General features: G+C 42.0%; 1 protein-coding gene across 2 annotated transcripts in view; it reads left to right on the top strand.

Moving 5' to 3' along the window:
- Positions 1–18,542, top strand: part of NME7 (NME/NM23 family member 7) — a 90,498-nt gene that overhangs the window by 64,718 nt on the left and 7,238 nt on the right. For both annotated transcript variants that reach the window (XM_053934818.1, XM_053934820.1), the window contains exon 11: positions 10,716–10,823. In XM_053934818.1, the coding sequence (XP_053790793.1) occupies positions 10,716–10,823 (108 nt within the window). The remainder of the gene's footprint in view (positions 1–10,715; positions 10,824–18,542) is intronic.

The raw sequence follows: 18,542 nt of genomic DNA, 5'->3' as shown, positions 1-18,542 counted from the left end.
CTTTTTCTAGAGCTCTGTAGATGGCAGTTGGCAAGAGTCAACACAGAAAGCTGCTTGATGAAATTGTGCAATAGAGAAAGTTATAACCATGTAGAAAAAGGGCAGTAGAACCCATACAACTGATGCCTTAAGTTTTAGCTTTCATATTTTTCAGATTCTGTACTGTATTAGTATATAACTCTGAACTTCATACAAAGTTTTAGCAAGTTCTCCTCAGAGTTTAGTTAGAAAAAAACAATCCTTTTCCAGCCTGAGAACCAAGGACACCATTGCAGCTTCAGGCCCAAAAAGTATAAACAACAGCGAATTGAGGAGATCAATCTGGGAGGATGGGACTTTATAACATGAAGCTGTAATTGGACAATTAACCCCAATATGTAAATGGGCCAAAACTTATAAAAGTATGAAAACATGTGACCTGTTGTCCATCCTGGGTGTAGCCTCAGCCTGGCTCTTGTACTGCCCAAGGTGTATTCTTTGAAGGCCTTTTAATAAACACCTACTTTATTCCTTTAGCACTGTCTAGCCTCTGTTCTAGGTAGCCTCTCAAGGCGTCACAGCCATGATGATGTTGTGATTGTGAGTATCCTGAAGTTGGCTATAACTGTCCCAGAAGGCTTCATGTTTTTCAGTCAGCAGATTATGAATGGTCAATTCCTAGATGTGCATGACTTACTTTTCTCTTTTCCTTATCCCAGAGGACTTCTTGTTCAGGCTCTGCTTGGTCAATGCATTGGTAGTAGAGCTAGTAACAGCCAAACAAGAAAGGAGCTGCAGAGCACACTGTATCTTAGGTACTCTTGATGATAAATTGTCATGTGAGAGAAATTGGAATTATGGAGAAGATTATTCTGGGAGTTATTGAAAAACACCTGAAAGACAATGCAATCATTGGTCACAGCCAGCATGGTTTTGTTGAGAGGAAAGTCATGCTTATCAAACCTGATTTCCTTTTATGACAAGGTGACCCACCCCGTTGATCAAGGGAAGCCAGTTGGTGTAATCTTTTTGGATTTTGGTAAAATTTTCGACACTCTCTCACAGGATCCTTCTGGACAAGGTGTCCAGCATACAGCTGGATAAACATGTCATGGGATGGGTGAGCAGCTGGCTCACAGATTGGACACAAAGGGTTACAGTGAGTAACATCAGACTGCTGACTTGTCACTTGTGGGGCTCTGCAGCGCTGGAAGGGATACTGAGTAAGTCTGCAGAAAATGTTGAACTGGGAGGACCTGTTGACTCCCTCAAAGGCAGAGACCCTATAAAGAGACCTTTATAAATTAAAGGGACTGGGCAATTACCAAATGTATCAAGTTCAACAAAGGAAAATTCCGGATTCTGTACCTTGAATGGGGCAATCCTGGATGTACGGACAGACTGGGGAATGAGATGCTGGAAAGCAGCACCATGGAAAGGGACCTGGGGGTCCTGGTTGATGGAAAGTGCCCTGGAGCCAGGAGGGCCAACCCTGTCCTGGGGCCATCAGGCCCAGCATCACAGCTGGGCAGGGGAGGGGACTGTCCCACTCTGCTCTGAGCTGGGGCGGCCTCACCTGGAATATTGTGTATCGTTCTGGTCACAACATAAGAAGGGTATAAAGCTGTTAGAGAGCATCCAAAGCAGGGCAATGAGGATGGAGAAGGGCCTTGAGGGGAAGCCATATGAGGAGCGGCTGAGGTCACTTGGGCTGTTCAGCCTGGAGGAGACTGAGGACAGACCTCACTGCAGCTACAGCTTCCTTGTGAGGGTGAGAGGAAGGGCAGGCACTGAACTCTTGTCTGTGCTGACCAGTGACAGGACCTGAGGGAATGGCCTGAAGCTGGGTCAGGGGAGGTTTAAGTGGGGTATTAGGAAAAAGATTTTTCACCCAGAGGGTGCTTGGACACTGGAACAGGCTCCCCAGGGAAGTGTCACAGCACCAAGCTTGATAAATACTGTGGCCTAAGCCTTCCCTTCTGTAACAAAAAGTAGTAGTCTAGTTTTACATTTATAATGATGATGGGTATTGTTCTTGTTATTATTGTTACTATTCTTTCTCCTCTCATCAACTGCTGACAGCCATAGCATTGTTGTGAGAAAAATTGCAGCAATAGTTTTCAGTATGTATCACTACCTGTATCACTGGTCTCATTGCCTGGGGATACTGTTAACTAAATAAAAGCATTTTAGAAGCTGGATATAAAATGCTTAATTCAATTTCTGAGAACTTCCTGAATAATTTGGGGTGCTGCTTGCTGGTCTGTTTGATTCTGCTGACATTTTCTGTTCTGCTGCAGGGCCATCTGAGCTGAATTTTTATCAGCTTCTTTCACTTACAATATGATAAACTGCATCTGATATGCAAATGGGACTTCCCTTGAATACTCCTAGTAAGAAGTTTTTCTTTTCTCTTTTTCCATTGAATGCCCACATCTAGGGATTAGAATATGATCAGAGTGGAAGATGGGTGAGCAGCAGTTCTTCATATTCTCATGGCAGCTCTCAAGTTCCCATAGGTGACCTGGTTATGGTCTGAGTTCTGCAGACTGTGGCTTATAATCAGAGTGCTACCCAGGAATTACAAAGCATTACATCAAGGAGAGAGAAAAGCTGAGGAACTGATCTGAGATTTTAAATATCTGAGCTGAAAGTTAGACATTGAACTTGTGATTCTTGTGAAATATGTATTTCTTTTGTGCCCCTGGAAAATTACTCACTGTCTTGGTTTCCCCCTTCAGAAAATGGGGTCCATTCTGCTATTTTCCGTTCTTTGTGTCTCTTCCTATAAATTTTCCTATAACTTTTCCAGGCCAAGAACTATTTGTTAGTATGTATAAGCACATTGGCTAATACAGCTAGTCCTGAACAGAGCAGGGGCTTTTAAAAAGCAGTTGTAACACAAATAACGAGTGATTCCTTCCATCAGAACAGGGCTGCCCACAACTGTGTAGGAAGACGGCAGTACTGCCGCCTCCAAGGTTGCACTGGAGAGGCTTTAGGGTACAGAATGGAAGGGGAAGGTCTCTCCCATGCTAAAAATCAAATGAGAATGATCTCTGAGGTTTGCAGCAGATGTGAATTTTATCTTCTAATCCATCTCCATCTTCTGTTGAAGTAGACAGTCCAAAATCAGTTCAGCTTGGGAAGTCTCAGTAGAATTTCAAAGCATTTTTTCTGCTTTGCAAAATGTAAAGCTCCGATACCTGGATTGCTTCGCAAATGTAGAATTTAATCTCAAAAAAACATCAGAGGAAAAGATGATTAGTAATTATTCTTGTTCTTACTAGGGAAAAATCAGCCAAAATATCTGCAGATGAAAAATAATATCTTGCAATCTCGTAGTGACTTTTACTGGAGGCTCTTCACATCTTTTGCTAATCTGAATTAATAAAATCCCAAAATATCTTTTGCAGCCTAGTGTGTTTTTATTCTTGTTTTACAGGTGAATACATGAATACATGATATTCTAGGTGCCTTGGAAGGCACTGGAAAAGAAGATAGGACCATCTCACCTTTAAAACTTAAAGCATCTAATAATGAAATTTACAGTTATACTGCGTATTCTGATGTCTTGTGGGGTTAGTTGCTTTTCAGTTGTTAAATGTGTTCTTTTTCCAGCTTGTCAAGTAACATAAATATCCCTTATAGCACCCAGATAATAGGATAAGCTGGGATCTTTATTCCTATTTTGTGACCAGCTTGTATTTGGTATCTCAATTATCTTCAAGGCTTCACCATCCAGTCTAATTTACACCTAACTCAGGCGTGTGGCTACCCAAGTTCAGCACACTGGCAATGGCAGGCAGGCACACTAACTTTCTGAGCAGGGCATTTATCATTAGAATCACTTAAACACCAACCAGAAGCACCAAGACCACTGAAAATACTGTCTCAGGCTGGCAAATGTGCCACGCGTGCTGCCCACTGCAGTGAACCCGCAGAGAGTTGGTGCAGAACCTTTGGGCTGCCAGGGAGGAGGAGTGGTAGGGAACGTGTGGGAGTGAAACAGAGAGAATGAAAGTGCCTGAGGGGATGGAGGGTGAGGAGGAGACAGTGTAACAACTTGTACAGACTTGTGAGCTTCCGGAAAACTGCCAACAGTGGAGTATGGAATATAATTTTAGGTCCGTTAACAAAACTTTGAAAGACACAGGGCTTCAGACTGGTACTTTGGAGGTTGTGTGACTTTAAAATAAACAGAAGAGTAGATGGATTTTTTTTTTTTTATCAGACAAGAGTAAGCTTATGTAATAAAATAAACTATGGTTTGAGAAGTTGCTGCTACTCTTGCAAAACTATTTGATTTTGGAAGGAGTTTTGCCTCACATGCACTTTTTATAGGCATTGCAATTGAAAATTTGACTGCTGTTGCCTGGATCAGACCAATTCATTTGCTGAACAAAGCTTTTACAGGTACAGAATTATGTGCACACAGACTTGACTCAGATAAAAGTATGAGAACCTTGTCAGACTGGACAATAAGTCATCTATTGTGCCATCAGTCAGGAGAAGACAACCTGGAAGTCTAGGTGAAGTGCACAGTGCTAAGGGGAGAGACATTATAAAGACTTTGAATGCAATTTTTCCAGGTTCTTGAGTTTGTCTTGTGATAAAAATTAAAAGGTGAGGGGAGTTCAGTGTGTATGTTTAAAGGAGGTTGCTTTGGCTTGATTATTTTGTGATATGTGGAAAGTACAAAAGCACTTTCAGGTTACACTGACTCCCTTGAAGTCTGTGTGTAGTGACTTTGATACTGACTCTGTATTTGTACATGACATTGCTGCAACTCATGTGGAACACAAAGAGAAAACATGTCACTCAACAAGTGACTTCTGTTCTGGATTGATTTGTGAAGTGTAAGCTGAAGGAAGCCTCTTGCATTCTCTTTAACACTAACCTGGTTTTGTATTTAGAAGCTTTATTAATCACCTCTCTACAGGCAGACCCCAGGTTTCAAGGCAAAATTCTTCCCCAGATAAAGTTTTTACAGTGGCAACAGCACCACCATCTTATGTAATTTTTCTCTGTAATAGAGACAGAAAGGTTGGTACTGCATTTATGGACCTTGAATTGCTGCAGGAGTAGAAAATTGTTTTGTTCTGCAGGAGCTGATGTTGATTTCCAAGTGGCCTATGGCGTGAAACTGAGCAACATAAACTAGGGCAGAGCTGAGATAACAAATCGGGAAGCACACAGATCACAAGTGGTTGGCTAGAGTTTGGAGGGAGTATGAGCTGCAAAGAAAACACGTGAAGCAAGCCAAGGCAAAATAGCCCTTTTGGTATCATGCACGAGGTCACCTGTGACCACAGAATTCACTTTGACACTTAAGCATTTGTCTTTGGATGAGAACTTCTGTGAAGAATATCTTGGACTGATCTGAGGTTGTTCTCACAGTAACAGTAGTGTTAAAGTGTTTGTAGCTTTGATCAGCATTGCAGGCGGTACTGTCTAGTATCCTGTTTTGTATGACAAAGACTGTACTGCTTTTATCGTGTTGCCTCTTGCTGATGCCTTGTAGGAATGAGTAAATTGTCCAGCTCCCTACTGCAACCATCAGTGTTTGATATGATTGGTGCTAAAATGCCCTGAATATAAAAGTCACCTTGAGAGCTATGATGATGTGAAGAGAGAGAGGTGCTTATCCTTCCTTAGCTTCCATAATTGCTGTGCTGCAAAAGTTGTTTTAGATAGTTTCTATGCTCTACAGAGGAAGCTCAGGTGCCTTGTATGGATAAGGCAGTAGGCTTTCCAATGCCTAAAGGTCAGCCAGGCAAATTCCAAGGTGAATGGTGGAATTTACATTATTTTATTTGTTCACAGTTAATGTGTGTTCTGTTCTCTTGGCAAGGGCATAGCTGGTCCTTATGAGGGGAAGGGCACTTGCTTGTTTGCCTGAGGCTGGCTCTGCCTTCTGGATTAGGTGGCAGCCTCAAGGGGAGAGAGAGACCATCTCATTCCTGACAGCAGCAGAGCATGGAGAACTGCAGAGGGAAAAAGCTTCATGAATGCAAGGTGGGGAAGGCAGAGGTGGTAAGACCAAGTCAACACAAAGCCTTTAGAAAGGGATTAATGAGGAATGGCAAGAAGAGCAAGGAGCAGGCACCAGAGCCAGGGCTCATCTAGAACAGGAAAACTGTTTTACTGAGAGTGCAGAGGGCTCTGTGCAGTCTGTTGCATCCCAAGAGATCCTCTGAATGCTGCTGATCTGAAAGCAAAACTAAAAGAAGGAACTTGCCTGGTGAGCACACTGTGGCTAGAGAGGGTTTGATCAAACTCTTATTTTTATTCTGCTTCATTCAAGAGTGCCAGTAAATTTTCAAGGTTCCTTCATTCTAGTTCATGTTTAAGAAGAACAAAATCTTCAGCTGTAAAGGTTCCTTTGTGTAGTTTTGACCCATTCAATGGCCTTTCTAGATAACCAACTAAATATTTAGGACAGTGCTTAAAAAAAACTGGTCAGATTTTCTTGAAATTTTCAGTTTTGGCTAACTTTTCTTGAAATCTGCAGTTTTGGCTGGAATACATGTTACTATTCAACATAACTTCTATCCAGCCCATGAAAAAAACACAGCCTTTTGGAGGAAAACAGTTAATGAGCTTTGATTATGAATATGTTTATGATTTTTTCAGTTTGATTTTGACATATTACTGGCATTGGTGACATTTTTGTTTCCTTTCACTTCTGTAGAAATAGAACAATTTCAGAAATGTGCTAAGTACTTCATGCAGGCAGTGTTGCATTGGACACAGTTACATGATAAAGAGAAACATGAAATATATGCATCTGTATCTCACATGAGATAAGGATCTTCAAAGGGCTATCTGTAGATCAAAGCCCAGCTGAAAGGGGTGATCAAATAACCTGCTGAATAAGACCAGAGGACGAACCCTTTTGGTACAGCAGCCATGGTTTGTTTTGCCATAGACAATGTCTTGTGTGAGGTGCCAGTTTTGTGACATCCCCGTTTGCACATGCAAACAAAGCTCCAGCACGCACACATCAGTCTCCTCTCATGCATATGGTAGAGCTGTAGCTGCTCTTAACTGCTCCATCATCCCACTCTCAACTCCTTTCAAAAAAATTCTGAAAACCATTGCACAGAACGCATACTCCAGAAATTAGACTCAGCCAAAAGCTTAGGAAAAATATTTAAAAGGGGAGGGTGGGGCATGGGGAAACCAACCCAAAGCCCACTATTTGTATCTCTCTGTTGAGACAGATGAGGCTCTATAAATAAAATGATTGGTAAGCTTCCTGTCTTGGACCAGAAGAGTGTGTATTAATACTTGCTATGAGCAATAAGTTCCATAATGAGCTCTCTTCTTCCCTGAAACATTCCCAAGATTTCTAGTCATACATACACAAAGACACAATATATGAGCTGTACAGCTCTTTGTATCTCCATCATTTTACAGAGGCCTTGTTTCTTCATGATTCCACAGTGGTGTAATAAGAAAGTGGAATAGTAAAACTTTGCAATTGACAATTATTGTACTTTTTTTTTTTTTTTTTTTTTTTTGCTATTTAAATGTAAGCAGAGACAGTTTCATCCTGTTTGTTAACTAATGGCAAGAAAGGCTTATTTAGAGTCTTACTAATCAGGTGCTAACAGTGTAAAGTGCTGAAGGGGACCTACCTTTGAGCTGTTCTGGCCCAGTGCAATTCCAGGCAGAACAGAATGCATCCCTCTTTGTGCAAGAGTTTTAGGAGGGCGCTAGAATGTGTAGCAACCTGCATTGAAAAAAAAAAGGAAGAACAGGAGATTGCAAGGTGTATCAGCAGGAGCTTTTGTCCACATTAGTGAGAGAGAGTGAATCCACAGGAAGAAACACGGTATCTTTTGTCATGAAGTTGTGAAGTAGAAATGACAGCTTAGGATAATGGTAAGTTAAGAGACCATAGCTGCTCTTAAAAAACAGGGAGAAAAGAAAAAAAAGAAAAGTAGGTTTGTTGAGAAAGATGAGTCGAGGAAAATCTTGCGGAATTTTCATAAGAAGCAGCATTTCTAGACCTGTTGGAGGACAACAGTTTGAGCAAAAGAATTTTTGATGAATAGGAAGTAAACAGAATATAAAATACCAAACTTTAGCTTTTTGGTCTTGAGCTGTTCCTAAATTGTTTCCAAAGGTTTCATAGCCATGATAATTTCTTCTAGTCTTCCCAAACTTTCATTAAAATGATTGAAAGCTCCAGTGCTATTGCCGGCTTCCTGACAGCTAGTTGTTACTGCAATCAACAGTTACTTGAAGGACGGCTTGATTAAAGTGTCACATAGTTGTAGTTAACTGGCATGTGACTTTTGTTTCTCCAGCAGACTTCCTTATCTCAAGCCTTTAATGAGGACCATGTAGAAGAGGGCTTTTTTTCTCCTTGGGGCTTTTTTTTTTTTTAAGTGAAACTCTTGAACTTTCCTCTGAAGCAAAATTTGTTTGATGTTGAGTGTGTCTTATTCAAATGTCCTTGACATTCATATCAAAAGATCTTGTATAACCTGTGATGTACACACAGTAACAACGAGGAACTGAAACTTCTCATATCATATTTTGGGTTGTAGACACTCCAAGCATTAAAGCAGTTTAATTGTTTTCCAGGTGGGTAACAGACCATAATAATCGTTAATATGACAGGAAAGTATCTAGGACTTGTTGAGCTAAAGTCCAATTGTCTTAGTTTGGTAGTGAGACGTAAACAATGGGTGAAGCTGGAAAGTGGACAAAGGGTGTTGTTTGTCAGATAATGCTCTTGTGAGGTCTTATGGAACTAGTTTAAAACATTCACTGCCATCCCAGAAGAGACTGTGCATCATGGACTGGTTTTCATTTGTACCTGTGCAAGGTTTTCCAGATCAGCTAAGAGCTGCTGATGAAGTCAATTCGAACCCATTGACACTGAAAGTTAAGAAATGCTTGGACAATCCAGTTTGATGACTCAGTTGTGGGAACAGTAACCTCCAGCTGTGACACTGAAACAAACACCCGGGAGTAGCACAGTGAAACTGCACTGACCACTTCCAAAGTGATTACACCCTAATGTACCCAGTGCCTATTCAGAAAGGGGCTGATGAAAGCTTTGTTGCAAGGAAAGAATTCTTTTCTTTGTTCAGTAGCTGTATGAGTTTGTTGTCCACCTGTTTCCTGACAGGCACTTGTGGGAGAACATCCAGAGGGTTTTGAGGAGGGAAAACTGGGTTAATTTCACTGTGTATGGAGATGGATCTTGGAGAAGAGCCTCCAGGGTGTTGGGAAGAGAGGCCAAGTGGTGGGTGGCATAGGAAAGGTGTTAAAAGACAATAGTGCAAGGTGATAGTGCAGACAAGTACAGCAGGACTTCATTGTGGCTTGAAAGAAAGAGTATGATGGAGGGGAGAACCAATGAAGGCAGTCCTCTGGGGTATGAAGAGAAATACCACAGTAAAGATGTAGGAGAGGAATGTTATCTCAGGACCTGAGTATCTGCTGTAGTAGAAAGGCCTCTGAGAGGCATAAGAGGTATTTGGCATTGTAGATGAAGAGTATTGAAATGTTAATTTCAAAGAACAAAGAAAGATGTAGAGTCTGGTCTGATCCGTAGAGGGGATCAGATGTTGGCACTAGTCACAGTGTCAGAGGAGAAGACTGAGAGGATGTTCAGCAGCTGGACTTCACAAACGTCAGTTTCTTAAGCAAGTAGCTCTGTGTTAAGGGAAGCAATCTGCAAAGCAGCACATTTGTATCTGCTCACAGACAGCACATCCTGTGCTTGGGAGCTGCAAAGGTCTTAACATGAGCGAACTGTGTTAATACAAGTATCAGTAAGCTGTTTCTGCAATATGAAGGGTCCTATATACCACCCAACATGGCTTGATTGGCCCAATTTCAAGCAGGTATTCATGATCGTGGTCATGTTTTTTTCAGCAGCTGTCTAGGTGTGTAGTACAGGTTGGAATTTCTCTCCATAGAATCACAGAATGGTTTGGGTTGGAAAGGATCTTCAGGATCAAGTAGTTCTAAACCCTCCTGCTATAGCCAGGGACACCTTCCACTAGATCAGGTTGCTCAGAGCCCCATCTAACCTGTGCTTGAACAGCTCTGAGGATGGGGCATCCACAACTTCTCTGTGCAACCCGTCTCAGTGTCTCATCACTCTCAAAGTGAAGAATTTCTTCGTAGTATTTTTCTAAATCCTCTCTCTTTCAGTTTAAAGCCATTCACCCTTGCCCTATCACTACCTGTCCTAGTAAGGTCACTCTCCAGCTCTGTTGTAGCCCCCTTTAGGTGCCAGAAGGCTGCTCTAAGGTTCTTCTGGAGACTTCCCAGGTTGAACAACCCCAACTCTCTCAGCCTGTCATCACAGGAGAGGTGCTTCATTCATGGCCCTCCTCTGGACTTGTTCCAACAGGTCCACGCTCTTCCTTTGTTGGGGGCGCCAGAGCTAGATGCAGAATGCCAGCTAGGGTCTCACCAGAGTAGAGCATGGGGGGAGAATCCCCTCCCTTGCTCTGCTGGCCATGCTGCTTTTGATGCAGCCCGGGATACAATTGGCATGTTGCTGGGTCGTGTCAACCTTCTCGTCCACCAACACCCCCAAGTCCTTCTCCTGAGGGCTGCTTTCAATCTGTATTTTCTTTTATAGTGTACTACACATATTTTAATAGCATAATAATATTTTACTTTATAAGGTTGTCTTGCATCCATGACACAAATGAACAATGTGGTTCACAAAGGTCTTCTGCTTTGCTTGTGTTCAATAGGCATTGGCCCGTCACCTCCGACCTGGAACTCTGCGTGCTGTCTTTGGGAAGGACAAGATTCAGAATGCTGTTCACTGCACAGATCTGCCTGAAGATGGACTTTTAGAGGTAAGGCTACTAGGCAGACGTTCTCATATATCACAGGAAGTTGTCAAGTGAAATGCTTCTCTTGCTAGTAAGTGTTTTCTGTGTGGGGTAGCTGTGTTGTAGACCAGACTAGACACAAGAAGAGTTTAAGGGTGTTTGACTCAGTTAATTCTTATACTGTAAAAAAAATTCATCCATGCAGTTTTCTTGAATGAATGTAGTACAATGAAATATTCAATGGAATGAAACTCAAGAGTCTTCTCTTTGTCTGAATGTGTCCTTGGGTCTGAACATCAGTACCTGACAGTGCTTATGCAGGGACACTTTCTTAGCCCTTTCTTGGATCACCACCCTGACTGCTGAATTAGATTGTCTCTACAGTGAACTTGTGTGGAGCTTGGAATATTACAGGCACTAGGGATTCAAATCCTCCAGATAGGGCCCAGGTTTATTTATAGAGAATCATACTTACACACATCAGTTAATATTTCCTGTGTTTTATATTAACTTAGTAATTATTATCTGCTTTTGGTGTTGTATGCCAAAATTTAAAGTCCAGTAAAAGGAGAAAATGTTAAATTACGGGAATTTGTAAAGACAGAAGTACTTACTATGAAAACCAGAACAAGCTCATTCACTTAATTCTGTGCCTCAAAACTAAGGTCCATAGCAGGGGGTTGAAGTGGTGTGTAATCTTGGATGGATCTCTGTGTCAATGGAGATGCTTTTCCAGTGCATGCACAGCTTATTTTTTTTGCTGTCTATATGTATTTGTGAGTGCTTTGCTGTCAGATATAGCAGAATCATTGAACAGCAAGTGCTGTCCTACTTAGATAATTTTACATTGCCAAAAGGGTGGTTTCATGGGGGAGTGAGAAAGAGATAACTTCATCACCATCTTCCTCCATGAAATAACCTGTGGGTTAAAGTGCTTTTGCTAGGAAATCCCATCTAGTTCATGGCACTGACTAGTGAAATTCAACCCTGAGCGTGGCAACCAGTATAAACAAAGTTGCAGCTTTTTTGACCATTTTTCAAATTGTCATTAAAAACTGACAAGTTTTAGTTTTTCCCTTAGGGTTTATACAAGCAAACAGGTATTTTTCACCACATGCCTGAAGTTCCTCAGCCATGGCTTTCCAGTGGCAGCAGAACAAAAGGCACAGCCTGAAAGGTAAAAAAAGGCCAACACTCAAAGAAGATTTTAATACTCCATCAGAATTTTCCACAGTCTGTTGCTTTTGTGTTCGTGCAAAGTAGATTTTGCTGGTTGTTTAAAATGAGTTTAGAGCTACTATAAGTGAGGCAAGAATTGCTTCTCGAAAACAAAAACTGAGGCTGGCATTCTTTCTCAAGGGTCTCCATTACGTGTGTTTGCCTTTTGAATCCTGCAGCTCAGTCATGACCGGAGCTGTTGATCTGGTATTACTCTGACTACACACCTTGCAGTTCCTGGTGCAAGGGTCATACTGGTGGGAGCATTTTAACAGTAGCTTATTGATTGTATTTTTTTTGGAAAGGGATCTAAGATATTTTTTTACCATAGGCATAATTGTGTGCAGAATATGGCTGTTCATCAATCTGTAGTTTCTTCTGTCAAAGTCCAGGCAGGTTAAGCCAGCAGTTGTAAAGGACATCACTCAATGTTGTTTAGTGTGTAAATAAAGCAGTGAATATTTTGAATTGAGCAGAGTGGGTTTGTACAAAGGAAGCCTTTGCTGTACCTGTTGGTTGGTGTGTGGAGTATTTACATTGTTAATGCTAAAAGCAGCTTAATTGGTGTCCCTACCACAGTCCTGACTCCTGCTGTGGCTGTGTGTCCTGTGTGCAAGGGATCCTGGAAAGGTGGAGGAACTGCTGCTGTTGACACAGTGTATAGAAAGCTGAATAGGGTGTTTTGTGTGTTGATTGATTTGTGACTTCTGAACTTCCAGAACCAAATGGAGATGGAAAGGGAAAATCCTTGGTTGACCAACTATTCTGTGATGAGCTTTAAAATGCATAGTGTTTATGGAAGCACAACAGAAGCATGTTCCCTTATAGAAGGGAGCACACTAGTGCCTTCCTGAGAACTTTGGTACCTTTAGTGCCAGACACTGTTTATCTTAAGATTTCTCCACCCTTCTCTGCAGTTTTCATCATCCAGTTTCAGATCTAGCTGAAATTTGAAGAATTTGCAATGGCAACTGCTGTCTCATTGTCTACAAATGGAGACTTCTTAGAGGAGATGAGCTAGGTAATTAAGGATTAGATAAAATGCTTCCTGAAGTTAATAACCAAACTCTAGGTGGCTTTGGTGTTTTGCACTTAATTGACTGTCACTAGGGAGGGCAAGGTTGTGACCTTTCTCCGAAAATTCATGACTAAGGAGTACTCTGTGAAAGGAGACAGAACAATACTGTCTTGGGATCAAGGACTAATTAACTAAATAAGGGTCAGCTTGTGCACCTAGTTTAGAACACTATACTTAAATAATGTAGTACAGCAGTTTTTCTATGTTTTTTCTCTTAGACCTCTTTTCCATGGATCTGAAAAAAGGAAAGTTCACTTTTAATCTTAAAACCCCCTCAAACAAACAAACCAACCCCAAAAGCAAATACGAGCACTTGCTCCCACCAGTATGACCCTTAACTCCTGTCTTTGTTCTACAAACTACTTCACATTTTAGGCAGTGACTAAAGAATATCAGAATTAATGAATAACTCACTTTGGCTCAAGAAAGGAGGGGAGATGCAGTTGAGCCTTAAATGCGACTGGTCACAGTAGTAAAATCAGTGTATTTTCATTTGCAGAACTGTAAGTGCTCTTTCTTATTCCTAGTTTAGTGATACAGGAATGTGAATATTGCCCTCATCTTAGATGAGTTGTTTGACTTACTAGGTCAGGCACTTACTTATTCACTTCATAGACTTGTGTGTCCTCTTATCACTACAAAATGTATTTTTACAAGTGACAATGAATAGACACAAATAGCTCAGAACAGTCTGTTTTCTCAGCCTTGTCATTAGTTTCCCATTTTAATGAGAAGAGGAAAGAAAGGAGGAAGAGTAGAGAAGGGAGACTGATAGCAATGGAGTATTTGTGAGATGATGCATTTCATGATTGAAGGTTCAACCAGCAGCTGATGTTATGTAGGATATTCATTCAGAGCAGGCAGTTGCATTTGTTTTCCACATCCATAGTAATGTGGGAAAGTAGGTACAAACCTCTACCTCTCGTCACGTTTTTTTCTGTTTTGTATAAAGCAAAAGGCACAGCCTGAAAGGGAAAAAAAGGCCAACACTCAAAGAAGATTTTAATACTCCATCAGAATTTTCCACAGTCTGTTGCTTTTGCGTTCGTGCAAAGTAGATTTTGCTGGTTGTTTAAAATGAGTTTAGAGCTACTATAAGTGAGGCAAGAATTGCTTCTCGAAAACAAAAACTGCGGCTGGCAATCTTTACCTCTTGTCAAGGTTTGTTTCGGTTTTGTATAAAGCAGGTACTATTTGGAGAAAGCAATTACAGTAGTCACCTGCTTTCATGTTCCTTCTGAGTCAGGCAGAGCCAGGACTGGAACATGCAGATTTTATATGCCAAGGAACTGCTCTGTTTCACAGACTAGAGTTGTGTCATCTGCATATGGTAAAAGATGATTAGGTTCCTCAATTCACCATCTTTGACCTGAGGAACATTTCTGATAAATATCTTTATGAAACAGAAGCTTGCAAACCATTGGACCTGATGAATCATCATTCTCTAGACAAAAGAAGTTTCCTTAAAATTGATCATTCCTGGAATAGTTCTTAATCAAAGTAGTGATAAAAGTATTGTGGCTACCTGACTTCACAGTTTGTGTCCCTCTTTAAAGAAGTGAAGGCAAATTAGAAATCAGTCATAAAGGCCTTATTCACGTCATTGAAACTACAGTGAGTTAAACTTCCCACAGGAGGTGGTGCTATACACACACCTCAGTTCCCTGGGTCTCAAGTGGCTCAGTACTGTTCAGATTATGCAGGAAACCACATAATTAAAATCGGGTGGTCCAGAACTGCAGTTATAACAAAACCAGAATTTCTGTGTTTTGGCATGCTCTGCCAAACTTATTGCTCATACTGTGCAGTTCAAGGTTTTTGGTTTTGGGATTTTTTTTGTATGTGAGCAGTTCCATAAGGGCATTTGCAGTGCAGAAAATCACTCTGGGGATGGTAAAATGCACACATCTGGGGTAACCTGGAAGGTCTCTCCATTACAGTGCAGCCTGCTGAGCCAGCCAGGCTGGCTTTGTGTTCCTGTGCCATGGTGTTGGGGCAATCAGTCTCATGGGGTTTCTTTGCATAATTACCAAGTCCTTAATAGTCATACCTGTGTTTGTGTGTGCGTACTTAAACACAGAGGGAGAGGATGCTGCCCTCAGCGAGACATGCATGAAAAAGGATTTGCTGTGGGATGTATAAAACTTGAGTTCTGGGTGAAGCAGCCTTCTCCCTGTTGCTGAGGGTGACGCTGTTATTAGGTGACTAATCCTTGGACAATATCGTGACAATTGCTGCGGGTGTGTGCTCACCCGTGCCTTTGTGTGCCTGCCAGGCTACGAGTGGAACCGCAGAGGAGGATGATCTCCCAAGCCACTTTTCGCGGGAGTGGGGAATGTGCCAACTGCCTTCCCAATCTTGTGTCCCCACGGGCGCTCTCAGCTGGCACCGCGTGTGCCACCGCATGGCCGCTGGGTGCGTCAGGCTCCTGCTTGGGCACTGGCTCCGTGTCAGCTTTCAGCGTCACGGGCAGCTCTCCAGACCGGCAGGAGCGAGGACCTCCTGAGTATCGTTTGCTGGCCTTTTCCCTTGCCTCAGAGCTATTTGTGGCACTCAAAGACATGAAAATAACCTATCGAAGGGGTATGACTTTGCTGTTATCAAAGAAGAGTGGGTTTCATCCATCTTCTGAGAGAGCTATTATGACGGTTGGTTTTTTCCCTGTCACTTCTTTGAATTTTATCTGTTCAAGTGTAGGGCTGGGGACTGGCTGACTGTACAGCAAACTGCTGGAGGCTCTTTGTTCCTTTGCTCAGCCTTGCACCAGTGAGACTGGCTTACTGCTCCTACGGCATTAAAGCAAACTAGTAATATCACCTAGGGACAGATCAGCTGTGGTGATCTGCTGGACAGACTCCCACAGCTCTGGCACTGGAAGTTCAGCGGCCTGGATCCGACCTTGGGGAGATGGCAGTGATGTTGTACAGTGAGCGGTGACAGGATGGTCCAGTTCAGCAGAAGTGTTTGTCCAGGCTGGTGCTGTGGACAATGAAAAAACCGTGATAGTTTTCCTCAGACTTGGTATAAACTGAATGCTCTGCTGAGTGTTAAGAGCTGTGCTGCTCCTAAGCTTTTTGGTGCAGTGTGTATTCCACCTGCTAGAGGCCAGCTGTCCTTGGTCTGGCATTCCAAATTGTGCCAGGAGAAGCATGTCTTATTTTTCCTTTCTCTTTCCATTTCTTCAGGGAGGCTGAGGGCAGGGTGGCAAGCTGTTCAGGGTGAACAGGGGAGCAGTTGCTTTGGAGGAGGGAACACAACACATGCTTCCATAAGCACTTCATGTACTGAAGCACTCTGATGGCTGCCACATTGCCCTTTCCTGTGTGCTGCCTCCTTGGCTGCCCACTGCCATTGTCCGGACTTGTGGGTGTGCTGCAAGGTGCTCTGTATCATCCACCCTGGAAATGCTTCTGTACCAGTAATGAGCTGATAGTGGGCTGAAGTTGAAGTGCAACAGTTTAGGATGGAAGACATCAGAAAGATGTGGCTGTGTTAAACTAGTCCTTTTTGGTGCATCAAGGTATAGTCCAAACAATTTAATAAAGCATGTCAATGAGTAACTCTCAGAAGCGTTGATGTGCTTAGTGTGGAATTTGTGTGTGTCACACTTGGAACAAAGGTCTCCTGCATTGCTTGTTATCCATTAACTTGTCTGGTATTATGCAAGCTGGCTCTGCCAGCTGAGAACTAACTCTCCCCATTCACAGAGCAACCCAGCTTGTAAAACATTACACAGCAGAAGTGCATAGCATGGCAATGAACCTTTCACTGAGGGCATTTCAGCCGTCCACATTTCCCTCAGGAGTCTTTAAAATATTTTAATAAGGAAGCCATTGTTTCACTCAGTCATACAGCAATTTTGCAATGAAGGCTTTTATTAGAGGCCCACACTGAGCTGCATAATCCAGGGTAAAATGTTTTTCACCGTGTCCAGTGAAAAGTAATAAAAATTGAGTGGTTCAAGTGAAGTTGGCTTCAGCACTTTTTTCTCCCAAGTTTTCATCCAAGCAGTAGCTATTTTTGTCTGTCAGTTGGACATTTCGGTCTCTTCTGGTACAAGATGATTTCTAGGGAGGTCTATCAGATAATGGTTGTTATGATTCAAGTGCTTCTCCATTTAAACTTTCTGAGATTTTTTATCTTAACAGCTGTGGGAACAGGTTAGAAAGAATCTGGAGTGTAGGAAAACTTAATCTTACTTGGTGGTAGTTTTGCATATCAGAACATGTTAGCCAGCACTGGAATGCTCTCTCACAATGTTTCCTGGTGCTGTATATATACTTGTACAGAGAATTAAGTAATCCTTTTGCCTACGCCTATCTGAAGGAAATTAAGAATTAAAATAACAGTAATAGATGGATGGATATTGGAGATGTTGGTGATTTCTCTTTTAAAGATTATTGTATTATTAGGTCACGTGCAGCCTCATTTTGAGCACAGGTTGTATAATTATTATACTTGTGGGCTAGACAGGCAAACTAAACCAGGAACTTGTTTAAACAGAGTTGTGAAATAGTTCACCTCTTGTGCTTCCACTTCTGGGTAAAATCCGAGGTCCAGTTACCCCTTGTTCTGCCAAGTCTGAGGTTTATAAGTGCCAGAGAGAAGAAGTTAATGAGTGTGAACCAAGCAGCTGCCAAAGCTCTTTAAGTTTCGCCTGATCCTGAAGGTAACCTATGTGATAAACAGGGCTTGGCTTTTTGCACATGTTTGTGTTGCGCTGAGCGAAGTAATTCTGGAGCAAGGGGCACGCACTTTATTTGAGGGGTAAGAGAAGCACTGTTGTCCTATAACACACATGCTCTGAGATGCCCATAAATTTTTATGTGGTTTCCTGTTATTGACCTCAGTCAGTTGCACCTCCCACCTCTCTCTCAGAGGTCAAATAGACAAATTATTATCTCTGCTGGTGCTTCCTGTGTCGAGTTTACCCCTTCCCTTCTCACTGCAGCTTCCTTCACTGACTACCATCAACCAACAGTAATTAAGAGGAGAATTTAAGACAACTATTTTCATACATGTGTTGAAATATATCTGGAACATGGGAGGAAAAACCCAATGCCAAACATGTTAATATGGATAGGAAACTGTGAATAAGGTTTCCTGTCTGTCATAGATGCTAATACCATGGGATATATTGAGTTTAGAGTTTGTCAAGCTCCAGAAACTACTTCTTTCATAATTAATAATAGCTAATGATTCAAAGCATAGTCTCATGCCACTATTGGTTTTGTGCTGTCGTAGTGCTGGGCTTAGACACTGTGTTGATCCTGTGCTAGCAGGTGTGCAAACACAAAACCGAATGGCAGTGGTCACCTGAAAGGATGTTGGCTGTAGTCTAGGGCTCCTTGAAGTCACCCAGCATCTTCTGGTTTCAGTAAGAGCTGCATTCTTCCTCTCCGTCTTTAACCCCTAAGTGCACTGGCACATAGGCAGGAATGATGCAT

The sequence above is a fragment of the Vidua chalybeata genome, chromosome 2, assembly GCF_026979565.1.
Source record: "Vidua chalybeata isolate OUT-0048 chromosome 2, bVidCha1 merged haplotype, whole genome shotgun sequence".
Taxonomy (NCBI): Eukaryota; Metazoa; Chordata; class Aves; order Passeriformes; family Viduidae; genus Vidua; species Vidua chalybeata.
The sequence above is the reverse complement of the archived record's forward strand: the minus strand, read 5'-3'. Positions and strand labels throughout refer to the sequence as shown.